General features: G+C 44.1%; 1 protein-coding gene across 5 annotated transcripts in view; it reads right to left on the reverse strand.

Annotated features, from left to right (window-relative positions):
• LOC140212137 (collagen and calcium-binding EGF domain-containing protein 1-like) overlaps positions 1–21,207 on the reverse strand; it is a 210,105-nt gene that overhangs the window by 99,350 nt on the left and 89,548 nt on the right. For all 5 annotated transcript variants that reach the window (XM_072282739.1, XM_072282741.1, XM_072282743.1 and 2 more), the window contains one exon: positions 6,086–6,138. In XM_072282739.1, coding sequence (XP_072138840.1) covers positions 6,086–6,138 — 53 coding nt within the window. The remainder of the gene's footprint in view (positions 1–6,085; positions 6,139–21,207) is intronic.

Below are 21,207 nucleotides of genomic sequence, written 5' to 3' on the forward strand. Positions count from 1 at the left end.
GCTCGGTGCTCGGTGTCAGAGGGCTAGTTGGAGGCTCAAAGTTTTCCGATGGACTCAGATTCGGCTGTGGTCGGGTGCTTCCAGGGTGCTGCATCGGCAAGTTTGCGGCGCTGGAGGTTCATGGCAGGGAGAGTTTCTTCCTTCTCCCGTCTGCGTGAGATGATGGGGCTATCGGGACTTTGAGACATTTTTTTTACCGTGCCCATGGTCTGCTCTTTATTAAATTATGGTATTGCTTTGCACTGTTGTAACTATATGTTATAATTTTGTGGTTTTTGTCAGTTTTGGTCTTGGTCTGTCTTGCATTTCTGTGATATACTGGCAGGACATTGTATCATTTCTTAATGCATGCATTACTAAATGACAATAAATGAGGACTGAGTGTGCTCATAATCTAAAAAAAATGGATGTTTAAGATGAGTAGATAATTCCTCTAGGGATTTTACTCAATATTATTGGATTGCTGAAGTAACTCTTAGAATGGATAGATGCATGGTGATTGAATCCGAGATTCCCAGCAAGTAATCCAAGTGGGAACTTTCAAGGGTCTGTCGGGGTAATCGACTGTACACCTGCAAGTCTATCGGCTCATCGGCTGCGTCCTGTGCTCCAGGTGTGGCCTCCTCTACATCAGCGAGATCCGATGTAGATTGGGAGCACTTTGTCAAGCATCTTCAGTTTATCTGTCACAAAAGGTGAGATTTCCCTGGTAACTATACATTTAAATTTGACTTTCCTTTCTGAAGTGTGGGTCCATGGCCTCCTCTACTGCCCTGATGAGGCCCTACTCAGGTTGGAGGAGCATAGTCTGGGTAACCTCTGCCCTAGGGCATGAACACCAATTTCTCTAACCTGCTAATTTCTCCCTCCTTTTTTTTGACCTTTTTCCATTCCTCATTCTGCTTCTCCTCTCACTCCTTCTCGTCATCCACCCATCACCTCCTCCTGGTGCCCTTTCTCCCATGGTCAAATGTCCTTTCCTATCAGATTCCTTCTTCAGTCCTTCACAGCACCTCTTCCTCCTATCACTTCCCAGTTTCTCACCTCATCACCCCTCCCCCACCTTCCCCCTCACCTGCTGGTTTGTACCGCTTCCCCTCCTGCCTTCTCAGTCTGGCTTCTTTCCCCTTTCTTTCCAGCCACCATGGAAGGTCTCCACCTAAAATATCAATTTGTTTATTCCCCTCCATAGATGCTGTCTGACTTGCTGAGTTCCTCCAGCATCTTGTGTGTGGTGCTCGAAATTTCCAGCATCTGCAGAATCTCTTGGGTTTATGATTTTAAAGAAGCGTCTGTTGTGCAGTAAGAATGTGTAACTTGGTATCACATGGACAAGGGACCTGCTATTGGTGCTCCTGAGGGAAAGGTGAATGCGTACATGCGGGAGAGAGGAATGGAAAGAAATGTTGAAGGGAGGCTGGAAGGAACTGATGCGAGCTGAAGCACTGCCATTGACCAGAGAGACCGAACAGCCTGTCCCTGTGGTGCCACACCAAACATAAGCTTTTGAAAGTACAGTCATACGAAGCTCAGACCTGAACCTTGCCAGAAAAGGGTGGTGATCCTTTGGAATTCATTGCCACAGATGGCTGTGGATGTTGTTAGGATCTTGATCAGAAAGGACATCAAAGGTTATGGGGTGGAACTGGGAGAATGGTGTTGAGAGGGATAATATATCAGCCAGAACTGAATGGCAAATCAGAGTCAATGGGCCAAATGGCCTAATTTGGCTCCAATGTCTTATGGTTCTCTAGTCTTAAAAGATACTTAAAAATGACCTTAGATTTGTTTTTTTTTTCCCCCTTTTTTTCTCTCTCTTGAACAGGTTGACTGTAAGAAGCTATGGTGAGGCTGGTAGTAACCATAGTCAGGTACTGCTCACCTTGGATCTTGCTGACAGAAGAAATAGAACTGTAACTCTGATTCCTGAGATGATGTGAAAGGAAATACTCACTGCCTTGTCCAAAGCTCTCAATATTGACCAACATCTACAGAAGAACCTACCACTTCTTAGACTGTAAATTTGTCTTTAGTTTTCTCAGGGTAACATTACAACACCGATTAAACCGGTTGGTTTGAGTTGTTCTCCAATATTGGCAGTTTACTTGGAAATGCTTCATCTCCATGCGAGGAGACATCATCAGTGCGCTGTTGATTGTGGCGTGTCCCCCAAATGCTTGGCCATTATATACCTTCCAATCAGCTCATTTGTCGTCATTTCAGAAACATCACAATTGAGTTTCCAAAATGATGACAAATCAGCTGATTGAAAGATACATTAAGGCCAAGCATTCGGGGGGAATACCACAATCAACAGCGCTCTGACATGTCTCCTCACGTGGGGACAAATCGTTTGCAAGTAAATTGCCAAGGTCGGAGAACAACTCAGCCCAACCATCAACCACTCGAGCTACACATCTTCTGAATTATTTCCAGCTGATCAAACTTCAAGGGATTTCAAGAGCCACAAAGGGGATTGGTAAGTTTTGAGATACAAGATTCAAGATTCAAGTTTGGCACATGTACATCGAAACATACAGTAAAATGTGTCATTTGCATTAATAACCAGCACAACCGTGCTGGGGGCAGCCCACAAGTGTTGCCATAAATTCTGTCACCAACATAGCATGCCCACAATGTTTGGCAGAACAATATAGAAGACAACAAGCAACAAAAAAACAATCACAAAGCAAGCCCCGTTCCTCCCTCCCAGCCGCGCACATACACAGCCCTCTAACTCAAGGCAGTCCGTTATATAATCTTGAGGTATAAAAGATGTTACATTAAGGCAAATGTTTAGTTTTCTCATCAACTACACAATATTTAAACTGCCTGAAAATGTCTGCTGGGGCTCACTGGGCTTGCAGACTTACTTATGGATCTTTGTTCATATGCACACAAAAAAACAGGCAACGTACTCCACTCAAGTCCCAGAGAAGTGCTACGTTCTTGTAGGCGCCATCACCTCACGCTAAGATCTGATCATTTCAGGGGCCTGAGGTCTCCGCAATGTCTAGACCAAATTTTTATTCCCTAGTCTTCATCGCTAAAACATATTTTTTGATGATGATTGAGAGTTTCCTGTGTCTGAACTGTCAGCGGTACCCTTCACACTGCCCGTGTTCACACATCAGTGCATTTCATCAGCTGATATCCCAGCATGTTGGAGGGTGGTATACAAATGCAAATCTTCCATTCCCTTTTCTCTCACCATGTCAGAACCCACTGATTCCCTCTGGTAGCACCTGCTTGTGTTGGCTTCAGACAATGGAGATCAGGAAGGTACAATTTCAGATTTGGTTGTAGCCCCTGGGATGAGTAGGAATGAGGGAGCTGGGTTTACATGCACGTATATCCTTAAAATATCATTGTGGACACTACCCTCCCTGCAAGCTGCCTTTTCCATCAGCTCACTTCTGGAAAGCACTGTAAGGCATTTAAAACACAAACTTCATGCCATCTTAAAAGTTTGTCCCCCAGGCAGCTAATCTGATCAACCGTGATGGTTCGCCAACGCCTTCTCAATGAGCACAATGCGGCCTTGTCAGCAACCCCAATGTGGAAAATGAATATCACAGATCCTTGTCGAACAGAAGATTTAAACTTCTTCAGTGTAGGCAACACAGATCCTTGTGCTGTTTTAACCACAGTCTCAACAGGCCCTGCAAATTTCAATGATCAACTTTACTTGCCCTATATCTGTACATTTACATGTACCTGTATTAGGAATTTGCCATGATGTAGATATATGGAATAAATTGTGCATAAATACAGAAACACTAGCAAGTAAGTACAAAATAAAATGAGTAATAAAAATGGTTTAGAGAGCTTACAGTACAGTGCAGTGATGGTTATAGATAGAGGGGATAACTAGGATGGATGCTACATAACCTCCTCCCTGATGGGACTGGGACAAACAATCCACAAGCAGGGTGGGTGGAATCCTTCAAGACGTTACTGGACTTTTTCTGGCATCACGACATCCATTCCATAGTGATTATGTCTGCACGTTCATGTTCTTCTTGGCTTGGGTGGTGCCCTCAGTGTAAACCAAGCAAGAAACTGCAGTACATTTCATAGACACCTCAAAGTCCTTCTACCATCACAAGTCAAGAGTGTGATGGAGCACCCTCCATTTGTCTGAATGAGTACAACACATGAATTCACCTGAGATGATCTCTCCTGGGCCCAATATATTAATGCAATCATGAACAAGGCACAGTAGCAACTATACTTTCTTAGGAGTTTAAGGAGTTTTGGTTTGTCACCAAAGACTCTAGTAAATTTCTACAGATGCACTTGGCAATCATCCTGATTGGTTGCATCTCTGCCTGCTATGGAGGCTCCAATGCACAGGATCAAAAGAGGCTGCAGAGGGCTGCAGGCTCGGCCTCCTCCATCACGGTGTGTTGGGAGCGGAGGAGAAGAGCGTTTAGCTCTGTTGGTGAGCTGCCCTTCCAGAGGCCTGCTTTGTCCCTGATGGTGTTCAGCATCAGAATCAGGTACATTATCACCGACATACGTCATGAAATCTGTTGTTTTGTGGCAGCAGTACAGTGCAAGACATAAACATTACTCTAAGTTACGATAAAAATTAAAATTATAAATTGTGTAAGGAGGCATACTGAGACTGTGTTCGTGGATCAGTCAGAAATATGATGCCGGAGAGAAAGAAGCTGTCCCCTTTGAGGTTAGTGCCCATGATGCAGCTGGCTTCGTTTACAACCCTCTGCAGATTTTTCTTTTTTTTTGTAATTTATTTTTTATTGAATTTCATCATCAAACAAACATTTCCATAAGATGTATTTCAGATACTGTACATATATATCATATAATCATATTTGTCACAAATCTCCACATAATATTTATCTGAGGTATACACTTATAGAAAGGAGAGGAAAGAAAGAACAATCGAAAGAAGAAAACTATGTACAGAGTAGGGAGTGATCTTTTTTTACAACATATTCATTGATTTGTGAGAATAAAATCAGGCCTATGAGGTGTTATGTAGTTAAGCCATTTTTTCCAGTATGAATAAAATTGTTCCAACTTATGATTAACAGATGCTATTATTTTCTCCATTTTGTAAGTGTCCATTGTAATTTCCATCCATGCATTTAAAGTTGGGCTCTCCTGTGATAACCATTTCCTGGTAAGGGTCCTTTTACCAGCCACCAGCAGTACATTCATTAAATATTTATCTCTTTTTAACCATTCTTGAGGTATATACCCAAAATATATGGTCTTACTCTCTAAGGGTATTTCACATTTAGAGATGTCTCTGCAGATTTTTCTGATCCCATGCAGTGACCCCTCCATACCAGACAGTGCTGCAACCAGTTAGAATGTTCTTCACAGTACATCTGTAGAAATTGCTTGAGTCGTTGGTGACGTACTAAATCTCCTCAAAATCCAAGTGAAATATAGTGAGGGGCGTTCTTTCTTTGTAATTGCATCAATATGTTGCTCAGGATAGATCCACAGAGATAGTGGCTTCCAGCAATGTTAAAGGGGTGGAGAGGAGGAAATTCTGTTACAATTATGCAGAAATTCACCAGAACATTACCAGATCTCCATCATAGGAGAGGTTAATACAGACAAGCGAAAATTTGCAGATGCTGGAAATCTGAGCAACAACACACAAAATGCTGGAGGAACTCAGTAGGCCAGGCAGCATCTCTGGAAAAGAGTACAGTTGACGTTGTGGGACTTCCTCCTACACTGTGTGTGTGTGTGTTGCAGAGGTTAGTACAGACTGGCATTGTAAAATGTTTATATAAAAGAATTGAAAGGGTGTGCTCCTCCAGCCTGAGTTTGGCCTTATATTGGCAACAGAGGAGGCTTGGGGAGTTGAACTGAAATGGGGGGCCACCAGGAGATCCTGCCTCTTGTGGAGGAAGAGCAAAATTGCTTGACAAGGTGGATCCCAAATCTGCATCAGGTCTAACCAACGCAGAAGAAGATGCACCTAAAGCACTGGATACAGTAGATCGACAGATTTGCAGGTGAATTGTTGCCTTTGATGTTTCTTAAACTATGCAAACAATGAGTAATACAACAGGAGGATAAATAAGTCCCAACTTACCCTCAGGGATACACTGTCCTAGTACATATCTGTAACCCTTGCAACATCTCTTCCTGCAAATGAAACACAAGAATTAGCATCATGGCAAGTGAAATCCTTTCTCCTTGATACAGTAAGCGGTGAACTGAGACTTGTGGACAACTTAAGACCGAACACTGGCTCACCCTATTTATCTCAATGATTCAGCTGCTCTCCTCCAAGTCAAAGGGTTGTTGGCTCAGGTGTAAGTGGGTGTTTGAAGGACAGTGTAGGATATGTGAAGCAAGTGTAAATGGGTGTTTGATGGACAGTGTAGGCTACATGGGATGAGGAAAGGCCCGTTTCTATGACTCTGTCCTGAGTTGGCAGGCTGTGGGCTGTGTTCCCAAATGAGAACGGGGAAGGAGATTTTTCTCAACTCATGATCAGTTCCCAGTGATCTTGCTGGATGCACCTATTGGGTCAACGCCAGAATGATAACAGCCAGCACTATCAGACGGAAAGCTCTTTTCCTGGGCTCATAGAGTGATAAACAATTATGAAGTCACAGGGTCAAAGAAAAAGGCTCTTCGGCCCAACAGGTCCATGCTGATCACAATACCCATAAAAGCTAGTCTAATTTGTTTGCATTTGGTCCATATTTCTCTAAACCAGCGGTTCCCAACCTGAGGTCCACGGACCTCTTGGTTAATGGTAGGGGTCCATGGCATAAAAAAGGTTGGGAACCCCTCCCCTAAAACATTCCTATCAATTTTTCTGCCCAAGTACCTATTAATTGTTGTTAATGTACCTACCTCAATCACTTCCTCTGCACCTTAGATCATCATTTAGGTGAAAAGGTTGTTCCCCAGGTTCCAATTAAATCTCAACCCTCTCATCTTAAACCTGTGCCCCTTAGGCAGGCTGATGGCGCAATGACATTGGCGCTGGACCTGGGAGCGGCGCTTCCCGGGTTCGAAACCAGTCGGGTCCGCTCCCGAGTATGCTTTCCATCCGTGCCGGGTTGAGTGTTGAGATCGTAACTCGACCTCGTAAAATAAAGAGAAAAATACTGCAAAAATGTCTGTGTGAGGAGTGGTGCGCCACACAGTCTCTCTCTCTTGCTCCGCGCCTTGTAAAAAGCCAAGAAAAAGACATCATCATAGATGCACACGCACAGACTCGCACTCACGCAGGCACACACCAGAAAAAAACCTGTGCCCTCTAGTTCCTGATTCCCCAAGCCTGGGGAAAAAAGACTGTGCACATTGACCCTACCTATGCCCCACATGGTTTAAAACACCTTTACAAGAACACTCCTCTTTCTCCTGCATCGATGAAGTGATAGATGCCATTCACCACACTGTGCCATCAGCTTGCATGTAGATGATTGAGACAGAAATTGATTGACAATTTGGATCATGCAGTTTTGCTATTACTTCACCTGATTGACAAATGAGTGTTCTAGTCGGACTTGTCCTCTTAACTCCCCCCACAGCTCCAAGAAACCTGTCTTCTTCCAACTTTCACGACTTTAGTATTTTTTTTTTCATTGCATTACAATTTCAGCAGTGCTGTCAGCTATCCAGGTCCTAACTCTTACAGGCTTGCCCTTAAACTCTTAGCTGAGTTCTTCCTCTGTAAAACACTCCTTCAACAAAGCATTTGTCCCAATATTTCTGTATAGGATGCTGTGCATCCTGTAAATATGTGCTTCTTGTCACGTTGAACATGCTATTTTAATACAGGTTAACACTGGTGACAATGGCAGAAACTGATATATACACTACTATGAAAAAAATCTTAGGCACGTATATATATATATATATAGCTAATGTGCCTAAGGCTTTTCTCACTGTACTGTAGTAATTTGATGTATTGCACTGTACTGCTGCGGCAAAAAAGAAACAAATTTCACGACATATGTGAGTGATGATAAGTCTGATTCTGATATTGGTCTCTGTGGTGGACTGTGAGTGGGAAGGGGGCAGAGAGAGAGGAATCATGGCTGGGAAAAGGGGAAGGGATAGAGGAGTAAGTGAGAAACACCAGAGAGACGTTCTATAATGATCAATAAACTAATTGTCTGGAATCAAGTGAGCTTGCCTGGTGTCTCAGGGTTGGGTGTGTCTGCACCCACACCCCTGGCACTCCTCCTCTGCCATCTGTCCACACCCTTCCCGAGGTGCTCTACCCGCCCTTCCTAACATCCTCTCCTCCCACCAGATTTACAAACTTGCTCTCCGCTCCACATTGACAAATACAGTACTGTGCTAAAGTTTTAGGCACCCTAGCTATCTATTTATCTATCTATCTATCTACCTATCTATCTATATATATATACACACACACGTTCCTGAGACTTTTACACAGCACTGTACTTTTCTTAAAATGTGGACCAGTGTTTATGAGCGTTCTTGGGAAGTACATTAGAGGTATTTTACTATCTTAAGCATGTTAATCTTGAACCTAGTCCAGACATTTAGGATAAATTTCTCCTCTACCTTAAAATGGAACATGAAATGGTCATATTTATCCTTACAAGACAGCGCCAGTGACCCAGGTTCAATTCCTGTTGCTGTCTGTAAGGAGTTTGTACATTCTCCCTGCGACCACGGGAGTTTCCTGTGGGTGCTCCAGTTTCCTCTCATAATCCAAAATGTACAGGTTAATTTGTCACACGGATGTCATTGCTGGTGCGTGCTCACGCTGTACCTCTAAGTATAACATAAGGATTATTTGACCAAAGAGCTGATTGTTGCCTTCAGAAAAGGTAAGAGATGGGAACACAAACCAATCTTCACGGAGGGATCAGAAGAGGAGAGAGTAAGCAATTTCAAAGTCCTGGGTGTCAATATCTCCGAGATCTATCCCGGACCCAATATATTGATACAGCTATAAAGAAAGCAAGGCAGTGGCTATATCTCATTAGGAGTTTGAGGAGATTTGCTTTATCACCCAAAACACTCAAAAGCATCTACAGATGTACTGTGGAGAGCACTCGGACTGGCTCCATCACCGTCTGGTATGGTGGGCAGTGAGGGGGAGGGGTGCTACTGCACAGGATCGGAGTAAAGTGCAGAGAGTTGTAAAATTAGTCAGCTCCATCATGGGTACTAGCCTCCATAGTATCCAAGACAGCGTCAAGGAATGGTGCCTCAGAAAGGTGGCATCCATCATTAAGGACTCCCATCACCCAGGACGTGCCCTCCCCACATCGGGAAGGAGGTACAGAAGCCTGAAGACACACACTCGGTGATTCAGAAACAGCTTCTTCCCCTCTGCCATCCGCTTTCTAAGTGGACATTGAACGCATGAACACTCCCTCACTACTTATTTTAACTATTTAATATACATATATATGCTTACTGTAATTCAGTTTTTTCTATGTTTATCATGTATTGCGTTGTACTGCTGCCATAAAGTTAACAAGTTTTTCGACATATGCCGGTGATAATAAAACCTGATTCTGATTTGAAGATTACCTGAAACGGTAATTCAAGCATAAAATAATGGACAGGGTATATTACATAGCAATGGGGATGCTGCCTGAAGGAGTTCTGATCACTGAATAAACTGCAAACACTCATAAGGTTCAATAACTTAATTACACATTGTAAGCATTAGTTACAGCGGACAGGCCATCAAGCAGTACGTGGCTAGTTTTCGGTCTCTGGTGTTGATCGAGCTGGTTGCAGAGCTGAGGGTTGTCCACAAGGTGCTGCACGGACTCCACACTGACCTGCAGGATCCACCAGTGTCACTGAGTCAGGGCCTCTCTGCAATCCCTCAGTGGGCAATGTGATCTGAGTTAGTTTACACTGGCATGTCTCTGTTTAGATTAGATTAGATAACCACAGGCACATTGAACTATACAGTGAAACGAGACATCTGTGTTAACAGCCGACACAATCTGAGGACGTGCTGGGCTAAGCCCGCAAGTGTCTCCACACACTCCAGCACCAGCAAAGCATGCCCACCATGTTCAGCAGAACATAAAGAATACACATACACATAATGGCATCCAGCATCTGCGAAGACTAGGGCCTTAATCCAGCACCATAGACCACTCAGCCACAATACAACATAATTTATAACAGGCAGCTAACTTGTTAGACCTTTGAAACAACTGCAAGATTTGGAGTTGCTTCTGTTATGCGGGGTAGGGAAAAGGCTGGGAAAGAGAGGGGGCAGGAGAAACAGATTCAAAAATAACTTCCGTGTGGGAATGAAGTACATGCTTGGACTGAAAAAGGTCTGCTTTCTGAGCAGAGAGAATTGCCTTTCCTTTATCACTGGGACTAAATGCTTTCTCACAGTGCTTCAATGATTGCTGAGAGTGTAGAATAACAGAAACTTACTTGACTCAACCCAAATTATTGGTCCTTTAATAGTCATGGAAAAGTACAGCTCAGAAACAGGCCCTTGGGCCCTTCTAGTCCATGCCAAAACTATTTAAACTGCCTACTCTTATTGCCCTGCACCGGGACCATAGCCCTCCCTACCCCTTCTATCCATGTATCGATCCAAATTTCTCTTAAACGTTGAAATTGAGCTGGATCGGAGATGAGTAACACCACTTCACTTGGGTTTTGGCGCCTGCAATTTATTACTGGTTGGGTCTTTGTTAAAGGTAAGATACTTACTTAAATTCATCTCATCTGGTTGAGTCCAGGTGCGATTAACAATGGGGAAAAGCGTCAAGGTCATTGAGAACGGTTCTGCGGAACGATGAAGTCTAAAGACTGTGGGGCAAAGTGAAGGCAAAGAGAGGGGAGATGTGGAGTTTCCCCATTTTGGATGTCCTGGGAATATATTACTATTCCTGGATTGGGAGAATTTAGTTGCATTTACAGACAAAAGGATTGCCATCTCTGCACTCTCTGTGCTTGTCTTGGACAGCTAGCACTTATAGAAGAGTGGGAGATTTGGAAGTTTGCACTGCAGGTTTCTATAGCAACAGTGGTAGCCAGATGCATCATCATCATGGTTCACCACTGAATGGAGAGATGCTTCAAGCCTTTTGTTATCTAAATATTCTGGTACTTCAACTTCATTTTCCCTTCTTTCACAACAGAAAGCCCACTTGATAGTGTGCTCCTCAGTACTGTATCAATGTTTTATATGGTGTGAAATTTGTTGTTATAATTATAAAATTATAATAGAACATAAAACATTACAGCACAATACAGGCCATTCAGCCCACAATGTTGTGCCAACCTTTTAACCTACTCTAAGAGCAATCTAACCCTTCCCCCCAACATAGCCCTCCATTTTTCTATCATCCACGTACCTATCTAAGAGTGTCTCTCAAATGTCCCCAATGTATCCATCCCGGCAGTGAATTCCACACGCTCACCACTCTTTTAGTCAAAAAAATTACCTCTGATATTTCCCCCTATTCTTTCCTCCAATCACCTTCAAATTATGCCTTCTCATAATTTTTTGTAATTAGAAATTACAAAATAAATGCAGTATATAATGCAGAAAAAAGAAGTAATGATGGGTTCATGGATTCATGGACCATTCAGAAATCTGATGACAAAGACCTTTAGTGCTTCAATGTACACCCACGACTGTGTCGCCACCCACAGCTCCAATCTAATTAAATTTGCAGGTGATACTACGTTGATTGTCCTTATCTCAAATAATAATGAGGTAGCCTACAGAGAAGAAGTCATCACCCTGACACAGTGGTGTCAAGAAAACAATCTCTCCCTCAATGTCGCAAAAACAAAGGAGCTGGGTGTGGATTACAGGAGGAATGGAGACAGGCTAACCCTTACAGACATCAATGGATCTGGGGTTGAGAGGGTGAACAGCTTTAAGTTCCTCGGCATCCACATCACCGAGGATCTCACGTGATCTGTACATACCGGCTGTGTGGTGAAAAAAGCACAACAGCGCCTCTTTCACCTCAGACAGTTGAAGAAGATTGGCATGAATCCCCAGATCCTAAGAACTTTCTACAGGGGCATAATTGAGAGCATCCTGACTGGCTGCATCACTGCCTAGTATGGGAACCGTACTTCAATCAATCGCAGGACTCTGCAGAGAGTGGTGCGGACAGCCCAGCGCATCTGTAGATGTGAACTTCCCACTATTCAGGACACTTACAGTGACGGGTGTATAAAAAGGGCCCGAAGGATCATTAGGGACCCGAGTCACCCCAACCACCAGCTGTTCCTGCTGCTAACATCTGGGAAATGGTACCGCAGTATAAAAGCCAGGACCAACAGGCTCTGGAACAGCTTCTTCCACCAGGCCATCAGACTGATTAATTCATGCTGATACAATTGTATTTCTAGGCTATATTGGCTGTTCTGTTGTATATCTTACTGTACACACTCTTTATTAAAAGTTACCATAATTTGCACATTGCACATTCAGATGGAGACGTAACGTAAAGATTTTTACTCCTCACATATGTGAAGGATGTAAGAAATAAAGTCAATTTAATGCATTTCAGTCCTATTACTTCTTCACAGTTTGACCTTTGCCACATCATGGAGCTGTTGAGTCACACAGGCAGAAACAGGACCCTTGTCCAAATTAACCATCAAGAACCACAAGACAACTACGGCGGATGCACTCTCACTGGCTCTCCACTCGGCCTAGGATCACCTGGACAATAACAATACCTATGTCAGGTTGCTATTTATTGACTACAGTTCAGTGTTCAGAACCATCATACCCTCAGTACTAATCAACTCGCATCAAAACCTGGGCCTCTGTAACTCCCTCTGCATCTGTCAGTGTGGATCAGAAATAACATCTCCTCCTTGCTGACAACCAACACTGGCACACCTCACGGATGAGTGCTTAGCCCACTGATCTACTCTCTCAACACCCATGACTGTGTGGCTAGGCACAGCTCAAATGCCATCCATAAACTGCTAATGACATAACGATTGATGGCAGAATTTGAGATGGTGATGAGGAGGCGTACAGGAGTGAGCTAGATCAGCTGGGTGAGTGGCGTTGCAATAACAACCTCACCCTCAATATCGGTAAGACCACGGAATTGATTGTGGATTTCAGGAAGATGAAGTCGAAGAAACACACACCAGTCCTCATCGAGGGATCAGAAGTGGAAAGGATGAGCAGTTTCAAGTTCCTGGGTTTCAACATCTCTGAAGATCTATCCTGGGCCCAACATATTGATGCAATTACAAAGAAGGCACAACAGTAACTATATTTCATTAGGCATTTGAGGAGATTTGGTATGTCGCCAATGATTCTTGCAGATTTCTAGAGCTGTGCTATGATGTAACTGGTTACATCACCATCTGGTATGGAGGAGGGTCAGAAAGAGCTGCAGAAAGTTGAGAACTCAGCCACCTCCATCATGGGCCATAGCCTTCCCAGCATTGAGGACATCCTCAAAAGGAGATGTCTCAAAAGTTGACATCCCTCTCATTAAGGACCCCACCACCCCATCACCCTGGACATGCCCTCTTCTCATTGCTACCATCAAAGAGGAGGCACACACTCAGCATTTCAGGGACAGCTTCTTCCCCTCCGCCATCAGATTTCCAAATGGATAATGAACCCACGGACATTACCTCATTTTTTTACTCTCTCTTTGTATTACTTATTTTATTTAAGTTTTAAATATGTTTCTTATTGTAATTTATAGTTTTTGATTATGTTTGCAACATACTGCTGCTACAAAACAACAAATTTCACGATATACACCAGTGATATTAAACCTGAAGAACCCATTTACACCACTTGCCTATTATTTTCCCCATATTTCTATTAAACAATCTATAGACAATCAAGCAACCAACTTTAGCAACACCCACAAAACGCTGGTGGAACTCAGCAAGTCAGGCAGCAGCAGTGGAGGGGAATAAACAGTTGAGATTTTGCATTGGAAAAGAATCTGTGATAAGAAAGTGGGGAGGGTAAGAGAAGTACAAACTGGCAGGTGACATGTAGGACCTGGTGAGGGGGAAGCTAGGTGGGTGGGGGAGAGGGCAGAAGTAAGAAGCTGGGAGGGGGATAGGTGGAAAAGGTAATGGGCTGAAGAAACACCAGCATGGGGAAGAAATATGATCTAAATGGCTGACTGTGGAATGATTGTTGGTGCCAGACGAGGTGGTTTGAGTATCTCAGGAAATGCTGATCTCCCGCGATTTTCACACATGACAGTCTCTAGAGTTTACAGAGAATGGTGTGAAAAACAAAAAGCATCCAGTGAGCAGCAGTTCTGTGGACGAAAACACCTTGTTAATGAGAGAGGTCAGAGGAGAATGGCCAGACTGGCTCAAACTGACAGAAAGGTGCAGCAGTGGTATGTAAAAGAGCATCTCTGAACGCACAATACATGGAATTTTGAAGCAGATAATCCACAGCAGCAGAAGAACACAAATATACACTCAGTGGCCACTTTCTTAGTTATAGGAGGCATCAAAAAAGTGGCCAGTGAGTGTATTATCATCCTTTTAATAGGAGAAGTTGTTTTGGTCAACTGCCTCTGCAAATTAGACTACTGTACTGAACAAATTGACTACTTCCCGGACAATGCAGTGTTAGCTCTGTACCTGCACAGCACCATCTCCTTTACACTGTGCAATATTTATTCCCTTTATGTGTTTTAGCTAATGAAAATGTTTGTTAATGGAAACAGATTGCTCTCCTATAAGTGGTTCCTCTGAATCAGAATCAGGTTTATTATCATTGACAAATGTCTTGAAATGTATTGCTTTGTGGCAGCAGTACAGTACAATACTAATTACAATAATAACTATACATACATTAAATAGGTAGTGCAAAAGGAGAACAAAAAGACTGGGGTAGTGCTCAAGAGCTCATTGTCCATTCAGAAATGTGATGGCAACAAGGAAACAGCTAATCCTAAAATGATGAGTGTGTGTTGGGCGTTGAGTGTGTCCCAGTGTCGTGTTTTTTTCCGGTTAAATTTTCAGTGTTCATCTAGCTGTGATAGAACAACGCAAAATAACAATGTTTTGCACATTACTCCAATAACCTCACTTCAAGAAACACTTCACGAGCTAACGAAAGCATTGAAGGCCTCCTGAGGTCAGAGAGATGCTGTGGAATTTATGTCTTTGGAAATAGTTAGGCACACAATTCACTGTTAGACACACAGAAAGATACTTGGACACCACTCACAAAACTTTAGGAGTACTCTCTCTGCCAATGTGCAACAGTGTATGAAGTCACTGGAACAGATCCAGTCATCACTGATAAAATTATTAGCAAGAATCTGGGAATCTTAACAATAGTTTATGATGTGCTGCACTGTCACCCCATTTACTAAGCAGATGTTTTCATTCCTGGATGCACTACAGTCCAAGGAGATGTGGAACCAAGTCTCAGTAGTGCCCGAATCCCCACTTTCTGGCCCCTATGACATAGATAGGTTGGCCTTCAAGACCTCAGCAGGCCCCTGAACTTGTTGCTCCCTTTGAGGCCAATTGTTTACCGGAATACAAGAGCCCCACAGCTGCACCTTAACCTACAGAAGGTTTACAAGATGACCTAGGCAGCACACACAAAATGCCAGAGGAACTCAGCATGCCAGGGAGCATTTAAGGAAATGAATAAACAGTCAATGCTTTAGGTTGAAGGGTCCTGATGGAGGGTCTCAGCCCAAAATGGTGACTATTTATTTATTTCCATAGATGCTGCCTGACCGGCTGAGCTCCTCCAGCAATTTTCTGTCTGTGTTGCCTTGGATTTCCAGCATCTGCAGATTTCCAAGAAGTCTTGCATGATGTTCTTCCTTCAAAAACACATTGAAGTGCCCACACTGAACTCCCTATTGTGTCAAAGGTTAATAATTAAAAGAAAGGAATTGTATTTACATAGTACCCTTTATGGCTTCAGGCCATTCCAAGACATTTAACAAGCAATTAAGTAGTATTTGAAGAACACTATAGCACGGTACAGGCCCTTTAGCCCATTATGTTGTGCCAACCATATAAACTACTGTAAGATCTATCTAACCTTTCCCTCTGTTTCTCTATCATCCATCTGCCTATCTGAGCATTTCTTAAATGCCCTAATATATCTGCCACTGCAACCACCCTGGCAGGGCATTCCATGTGGCCAACACTTTCTGTGTATAAAATCTTACCTCTCTCATCTGCCCCCGTACTTTCCTCCAATCATCTTAAAATTATTTAATTATTCCCCTCTGGTATTAACCATTTTCACCCTGGAAGAAAGTCTCTGGCTGTATACCCAATCTATGCCTCTTACCATCTTGTACACCTCTGCCAAGTCACCTCTCACCTTCCTTCACTCAGCTCTTGCAATATAAGATGCCACCCCCAGCAATGCAATGAGAACAGATCATTTCCTCTCTATGATCTGGACAGAAGGTTAAATATTAGCCTGGACTGATGTGAAAGAGTCTAAACCCGAAATGCCAACTGTCCTTCTACCTCCTGGCATGCTGTGTTCCTCCAGCCAACTGTTTTTTTTAACTGAGGAGAATGATTATTCCAATAGTGACAGGTCTCCTTTTACATTCACGTGTGAGCGCAAATGTCAGTGTTCCAAATGGCAGCTCCTCAACATCGATGGCACCAAGACTGTGAGAGGAGTAGGTTAGTTTAGTACTGGTGATCAGGGATTGCATAGACGGCTGAAGCAGTGGAACGAAGGTTTTGCTGGATAGACCTGGAGTTCGGGGTTCTATCATCAGCGAGTCTGGAGTTCGATGCCTGGAGTTCGGGGTCCCATCATTGGTGGGTCCAGAGTTCGAGGCCTGGAATTCAGGGTCCTGCCATTGGTGAGTTCAGAGTTTGAGGCCTGGAGTTCAGGGTCCTATCATTGATGGGTTCAGGGTCCTGTCGTTGGTGAGTTCAGAGTTCGAAGTCTGGAGCTCAGGGTCCTGTTATTGGTGAGTTCAGAGTTCGAGGCCTAGAGTCCAGGGTCCTGTCATTGATGGGTTCAGAGTTCGAAGTCTGGAGTTCAGGGTCCTGTCATTGGTGAGTTCAGAGTTCAAAGTCTGGAGTTCAGGGTCCTGTCATTGGTGAGTTCAGAGTTCAGGGTCCTGTTATTGGTGGGTTCAGAGTTCGAGGCTGGGAGTTCGGGGTCCTGTCATTGGCGAGTCAAAGGGTTGATACCAAAGATCGAATCCCGAAAGTCGATCAGAAGTCTGAAGTCGAGGCCCGATTGCTGAAGCCCTGGGTTCGCAAGCCTACGCGTCCATTGGGGAAGACGTGGATCCGATGTCAGCAAGTCAATGAGTCAGATGGAGGCTGGAGGCCCGGAGACTGCCGGAGACTATCTGTGTGTGAGTGGTTGGGTGGATGGGTGGGAGGGATGAAAGAGGCTTGTTTTGTTGTTGTGTTGTTTTGTTGCTGTTATTCTATTGCTGTTGCTTGTGTTGTCCTGCTGAACATTGTGGCCATGCTATTCTGGGCACTGGAATGCATGTGTGAGCGGGCTGCCCCCAGTACAGCCTTAGGTTGTGTTGGTTATTAACACAAATGTATATTTTGTTGTATATGTGATAAATAAATAAATCTGAAACAGAATCCTTCCTACTGTTGTAAGAACCTGCTTTACAGAGGAAGACAGAGATATGTACTGGTTGATCTGTTTGCAGCTACTTGTATTTATAACTCCTGGTAGTAATCAATTACACAACTCAAAATACTACAAAAATTATAACTGATTTTATTTGTGTTTGAGCCTCTGTCATTTACAGACATTTCACAACTATTACATTGAAATGAACAATATTAAGAAAATAATATTAGGCATTAACGATGATCTTTCAAGGATTGATAGATTCTGGTAAATTGCAAAATTGGAAAATTGCAAATGTTATTCTGCTAGTTAAGAATGGTGGGAGGCAGCAGAAAGGAAACTATAGACCTGTTGGCCTGACATCAGTAGTTGGGAAATTGTTGGAATTGTTTGTTAGGGATGAGATTACGGAGTACCTGGAGGCACATGACAAGATGGGCCAGAGCCAGCATGGGTTCCTGAAAGGAAAGTCCTGCCTGACTAACCTACTGCAATTCTTTGAGGAAATTACAAGCAGTGTAGACAAAGGAGATGCAATAGACGTGGTGTACTTGGATTTTCAGAAGGCCTTTGACAAGGTAAGCTAGATAAGAGCACGATAAGAGTCCGAGGAATTACAGGGAAGTTACTAGCATGGGTGGAGCAGTGGCTAGTCAGCAGAAAACAGAAAGTGGGAATAAAGGGATGCCATTCTGGCTGGCTGCTGGTTACCAGTGAAGTTTCACAGGGGTTGGTGTTGGGACTGCCGCTTTTCACAATGTATGTCAATGATTTGGACTGTGGGATTAATGGATTTGTGGCTAAATTTGTCGATGATACAAAAATAGGTGGGCAAGTGGGTAGTGTTGAGGAAACAGAGAGTTGCAGAGAGACTTAGATAGTTTAGGGGAACGGGCAAAGAAGTGGCAAATGAAATACAATGTTGGAAAGTGTATGGTCATGCACTTTGGTGGAAGAAATAAACAGGCAGATTATTTTTTAGATGTGGAGAAAATTCAAAATGCAGAGATGCAAAGGGACTTGGGAGTCCTTGTGCAGGATACCCTAAAGATTAATCTCCAGGTTGAGTCAGTTGTGAAGATGGTGAATGCAATGTTGGCATTCATTTCTAGAGGTACAGAATATAAGAGCACGGATGTGATGTTTAGGCTCAATAAGGTACTCGTGAGACCACACTTGGAGTATTGTGTGCAGTTTTGGGCTCCTTATTTGAGAAAGGATATACTGACATTGGAGAGGGTCCACAGAGGAGTCACGAGAATGATTCCAGGAATGAAAGGGTTACCATATGAAGAATATCTGGCAGCTCTTGGACTGTATTCCCTGGAATTCAGGAGAATGAGGGGGTATCTCATAGAAACATTCCAAATGTTAAAAGGCCTGAACAGATTAGATATGGCAAAATTATTTCCCATGGTAAGGGATTCTAGGACAAGAGGGTATGACTTCAGATTTGAAGGACGTCCTTTTAGAACTGAGATGTGGAGAAATTACTTTAGTCAGAGGGTGGTAAATCTGTGGAATCTGTTGCCACAAGCGGCTGTGGAGGCCAAGTCATTGGGTGCATTTAAGGCAGAGATAGATAGATTCTTGATTAGCCAGAGCATCTAAGGGTATGGGGTGAAGGCAGGAGAGTGGGGATGACTGGAAGAATTGGATCAGCCCATGATTGAATGGCAGAACAGACTCGATGGGCCAAATGGCCTACTTCTGCTCCTATATCTTATGGTCTTATGGTCTAATTCTTCTTAAACTTGTTAACTAAAATTAAAATTGCTGTTAGAAGTTCATAGAATTATGAGAGATGTTGGTAGAGAGAGAGATCAGCCAGTATCTTTTTGCCAGTGTTGAAATGTCCAGTGCTAGAGGGCATGCATCTAAGGTGGGGGGGGGGGGCGAAAGTTCAAAGCAGACGTTTATGCAGAGACTAGCTGGTGCCTGGAATGTGCCACCAAGCATAGTGGTGGAGGCAGATGTGATAGACCTATTCAAAAGGCTCTTAGGCAGATGAATGGAATGATGTGAGCCATGTGCAGTCAGAAGGGATTAGAAGTCAGTTGCTTAATTAGTTCAGCACAATACTGAGGGCCAAAGGGCCTGTTCCTGTGCTGTACTGTTCTGTGTTCTGTATTAAAAATCTATAAAAATGCCTGGAAAGTAAAAAAAAGACTCAAGCAAACTAATTGGTCAAAAAGAAATTATTTCCTATCTTTTTACCTCGATTAAAATTGATGGGGTCTCAGATCATGTGCGGACTCTGACTTGGCGCAGTGCTGAGGGGCTCCAGAGAGACCAGGGCTTATAGCTAAACTCCACATGGAGTGTAACAGCAGAGTTTAGTGACAGGTGCACCTCTTCTCCCTTGATTGTACAAGCGTACAAGTTCCAAAACGAGTTCAGGGTTATAACCAGAGGTGCAACTATACCTCAACTATACCTCTTCCCACCCCGCCACATGCAAAAATGCCATTCCCTATTCCCAGTTCCTCTGTCTCCACCGCATCTGCTCCGAGGATGAGGTTTTCCGTTCCAGGACATCTCAAATGTCCTCTTTCTTTAAAGATCGTGGTTTCCCTTCTGCTGTCATCAATGATGCCCTCACCCGCATCTCCTCCGTTTCCCACAGTTCGGCTCTCACCCCATCCTCCCGCCACCACAACAGGGACAGAGTTCCCCTTGTCCTCACCTACCACCCCACTAGCCTCCAGATCCAACACATTATCCTCCGCAACTTCCGCCACCTTCAACAGGACCCCACCATTAAGCACATCTTTCCCTCTCCACTCCTCTCTGCCTTCCGCAGGGATCGGTCCCTCCGCGACTCCCTGGTCCACACGTCCATCCCCACGGATCTCCCACCCGGCACTTATCCCTGTAAGCGCAAGTGCTACACCTGTCCCTACACCTCCTCTCTTGCCACCATTCAGGGCCCCAAACAGTCCTTCCAAGTGAGGCAACGCTTCACTTCTGAGTCTATTGGGGTCATCTATTGCATCTGGTGTTCCTGGTACGGCCTCCTCTACGTCAGTGAGACCCGACGCAGATTGGGGGACCGCTTCGTCGAGCACCTCCACTCCGTCCGCCACAACAGACAGGATCTCCTGGTAGCCACCCACCTCAACTCTGCTTCCCACTCCCATTCAGATATGTCCATACATGGCCTCCTCTACTGCCATGATGAGGCTAAACTCAGGTTGGAGGAGCAACACCTCATATAGTGTCTAGGTATTCTCCAGCCCTTTGGGGTAATTCCCTCCCCCTCCCTTCCCCTATCCCTATGTCACTCTGCCCCTCCCCCAGCTGCCTACCACCTCCCTCTTGGTTCCACCTCCTAATACCGATTGCGTTTTCCCCTATTCTTTCTTCACCTTTCCTGCCTATCACCTCCCTGCCTCCCCTCCCCCACCCCTTTATCTTTCCCCTTACTGGTTTTTCACCTGGAACCTACCAGCCTTTTCCTTCCCACCCTCCCCCCACCTTCTTTATAGGGCCTCTGCCCCTTCCCTCTACAGTCCTGACGAAGGGTTCCGGCCTGAAACATCGACCGATCGTTTCCATGGATGCTGCCCAACCTGCTGAGTTCCTCCAGCGTGTTGTGAGTGAACCAGAGGTGCAGTCTCTGTTTTGTGGATCTCCGGCTCGTTGTGAGT

The sequence above is a fragment of the Mobula birostris genome, chromosome 18 (genome assembly GCF_030028105.1).
Source record: "Mobula birostris isolate sMobBir1 chromosome 18, sMobBir1.hap1, whole genome shotgun sequence".
In the NCBI taxonomy this organism is placed as follows: domain Eukaryota; kingdom Metazoa; phylum Chordata; class Chondrichthyes; order Myliobatiformes; family Myliobatidae; genus Mobula; species Mobula birostris.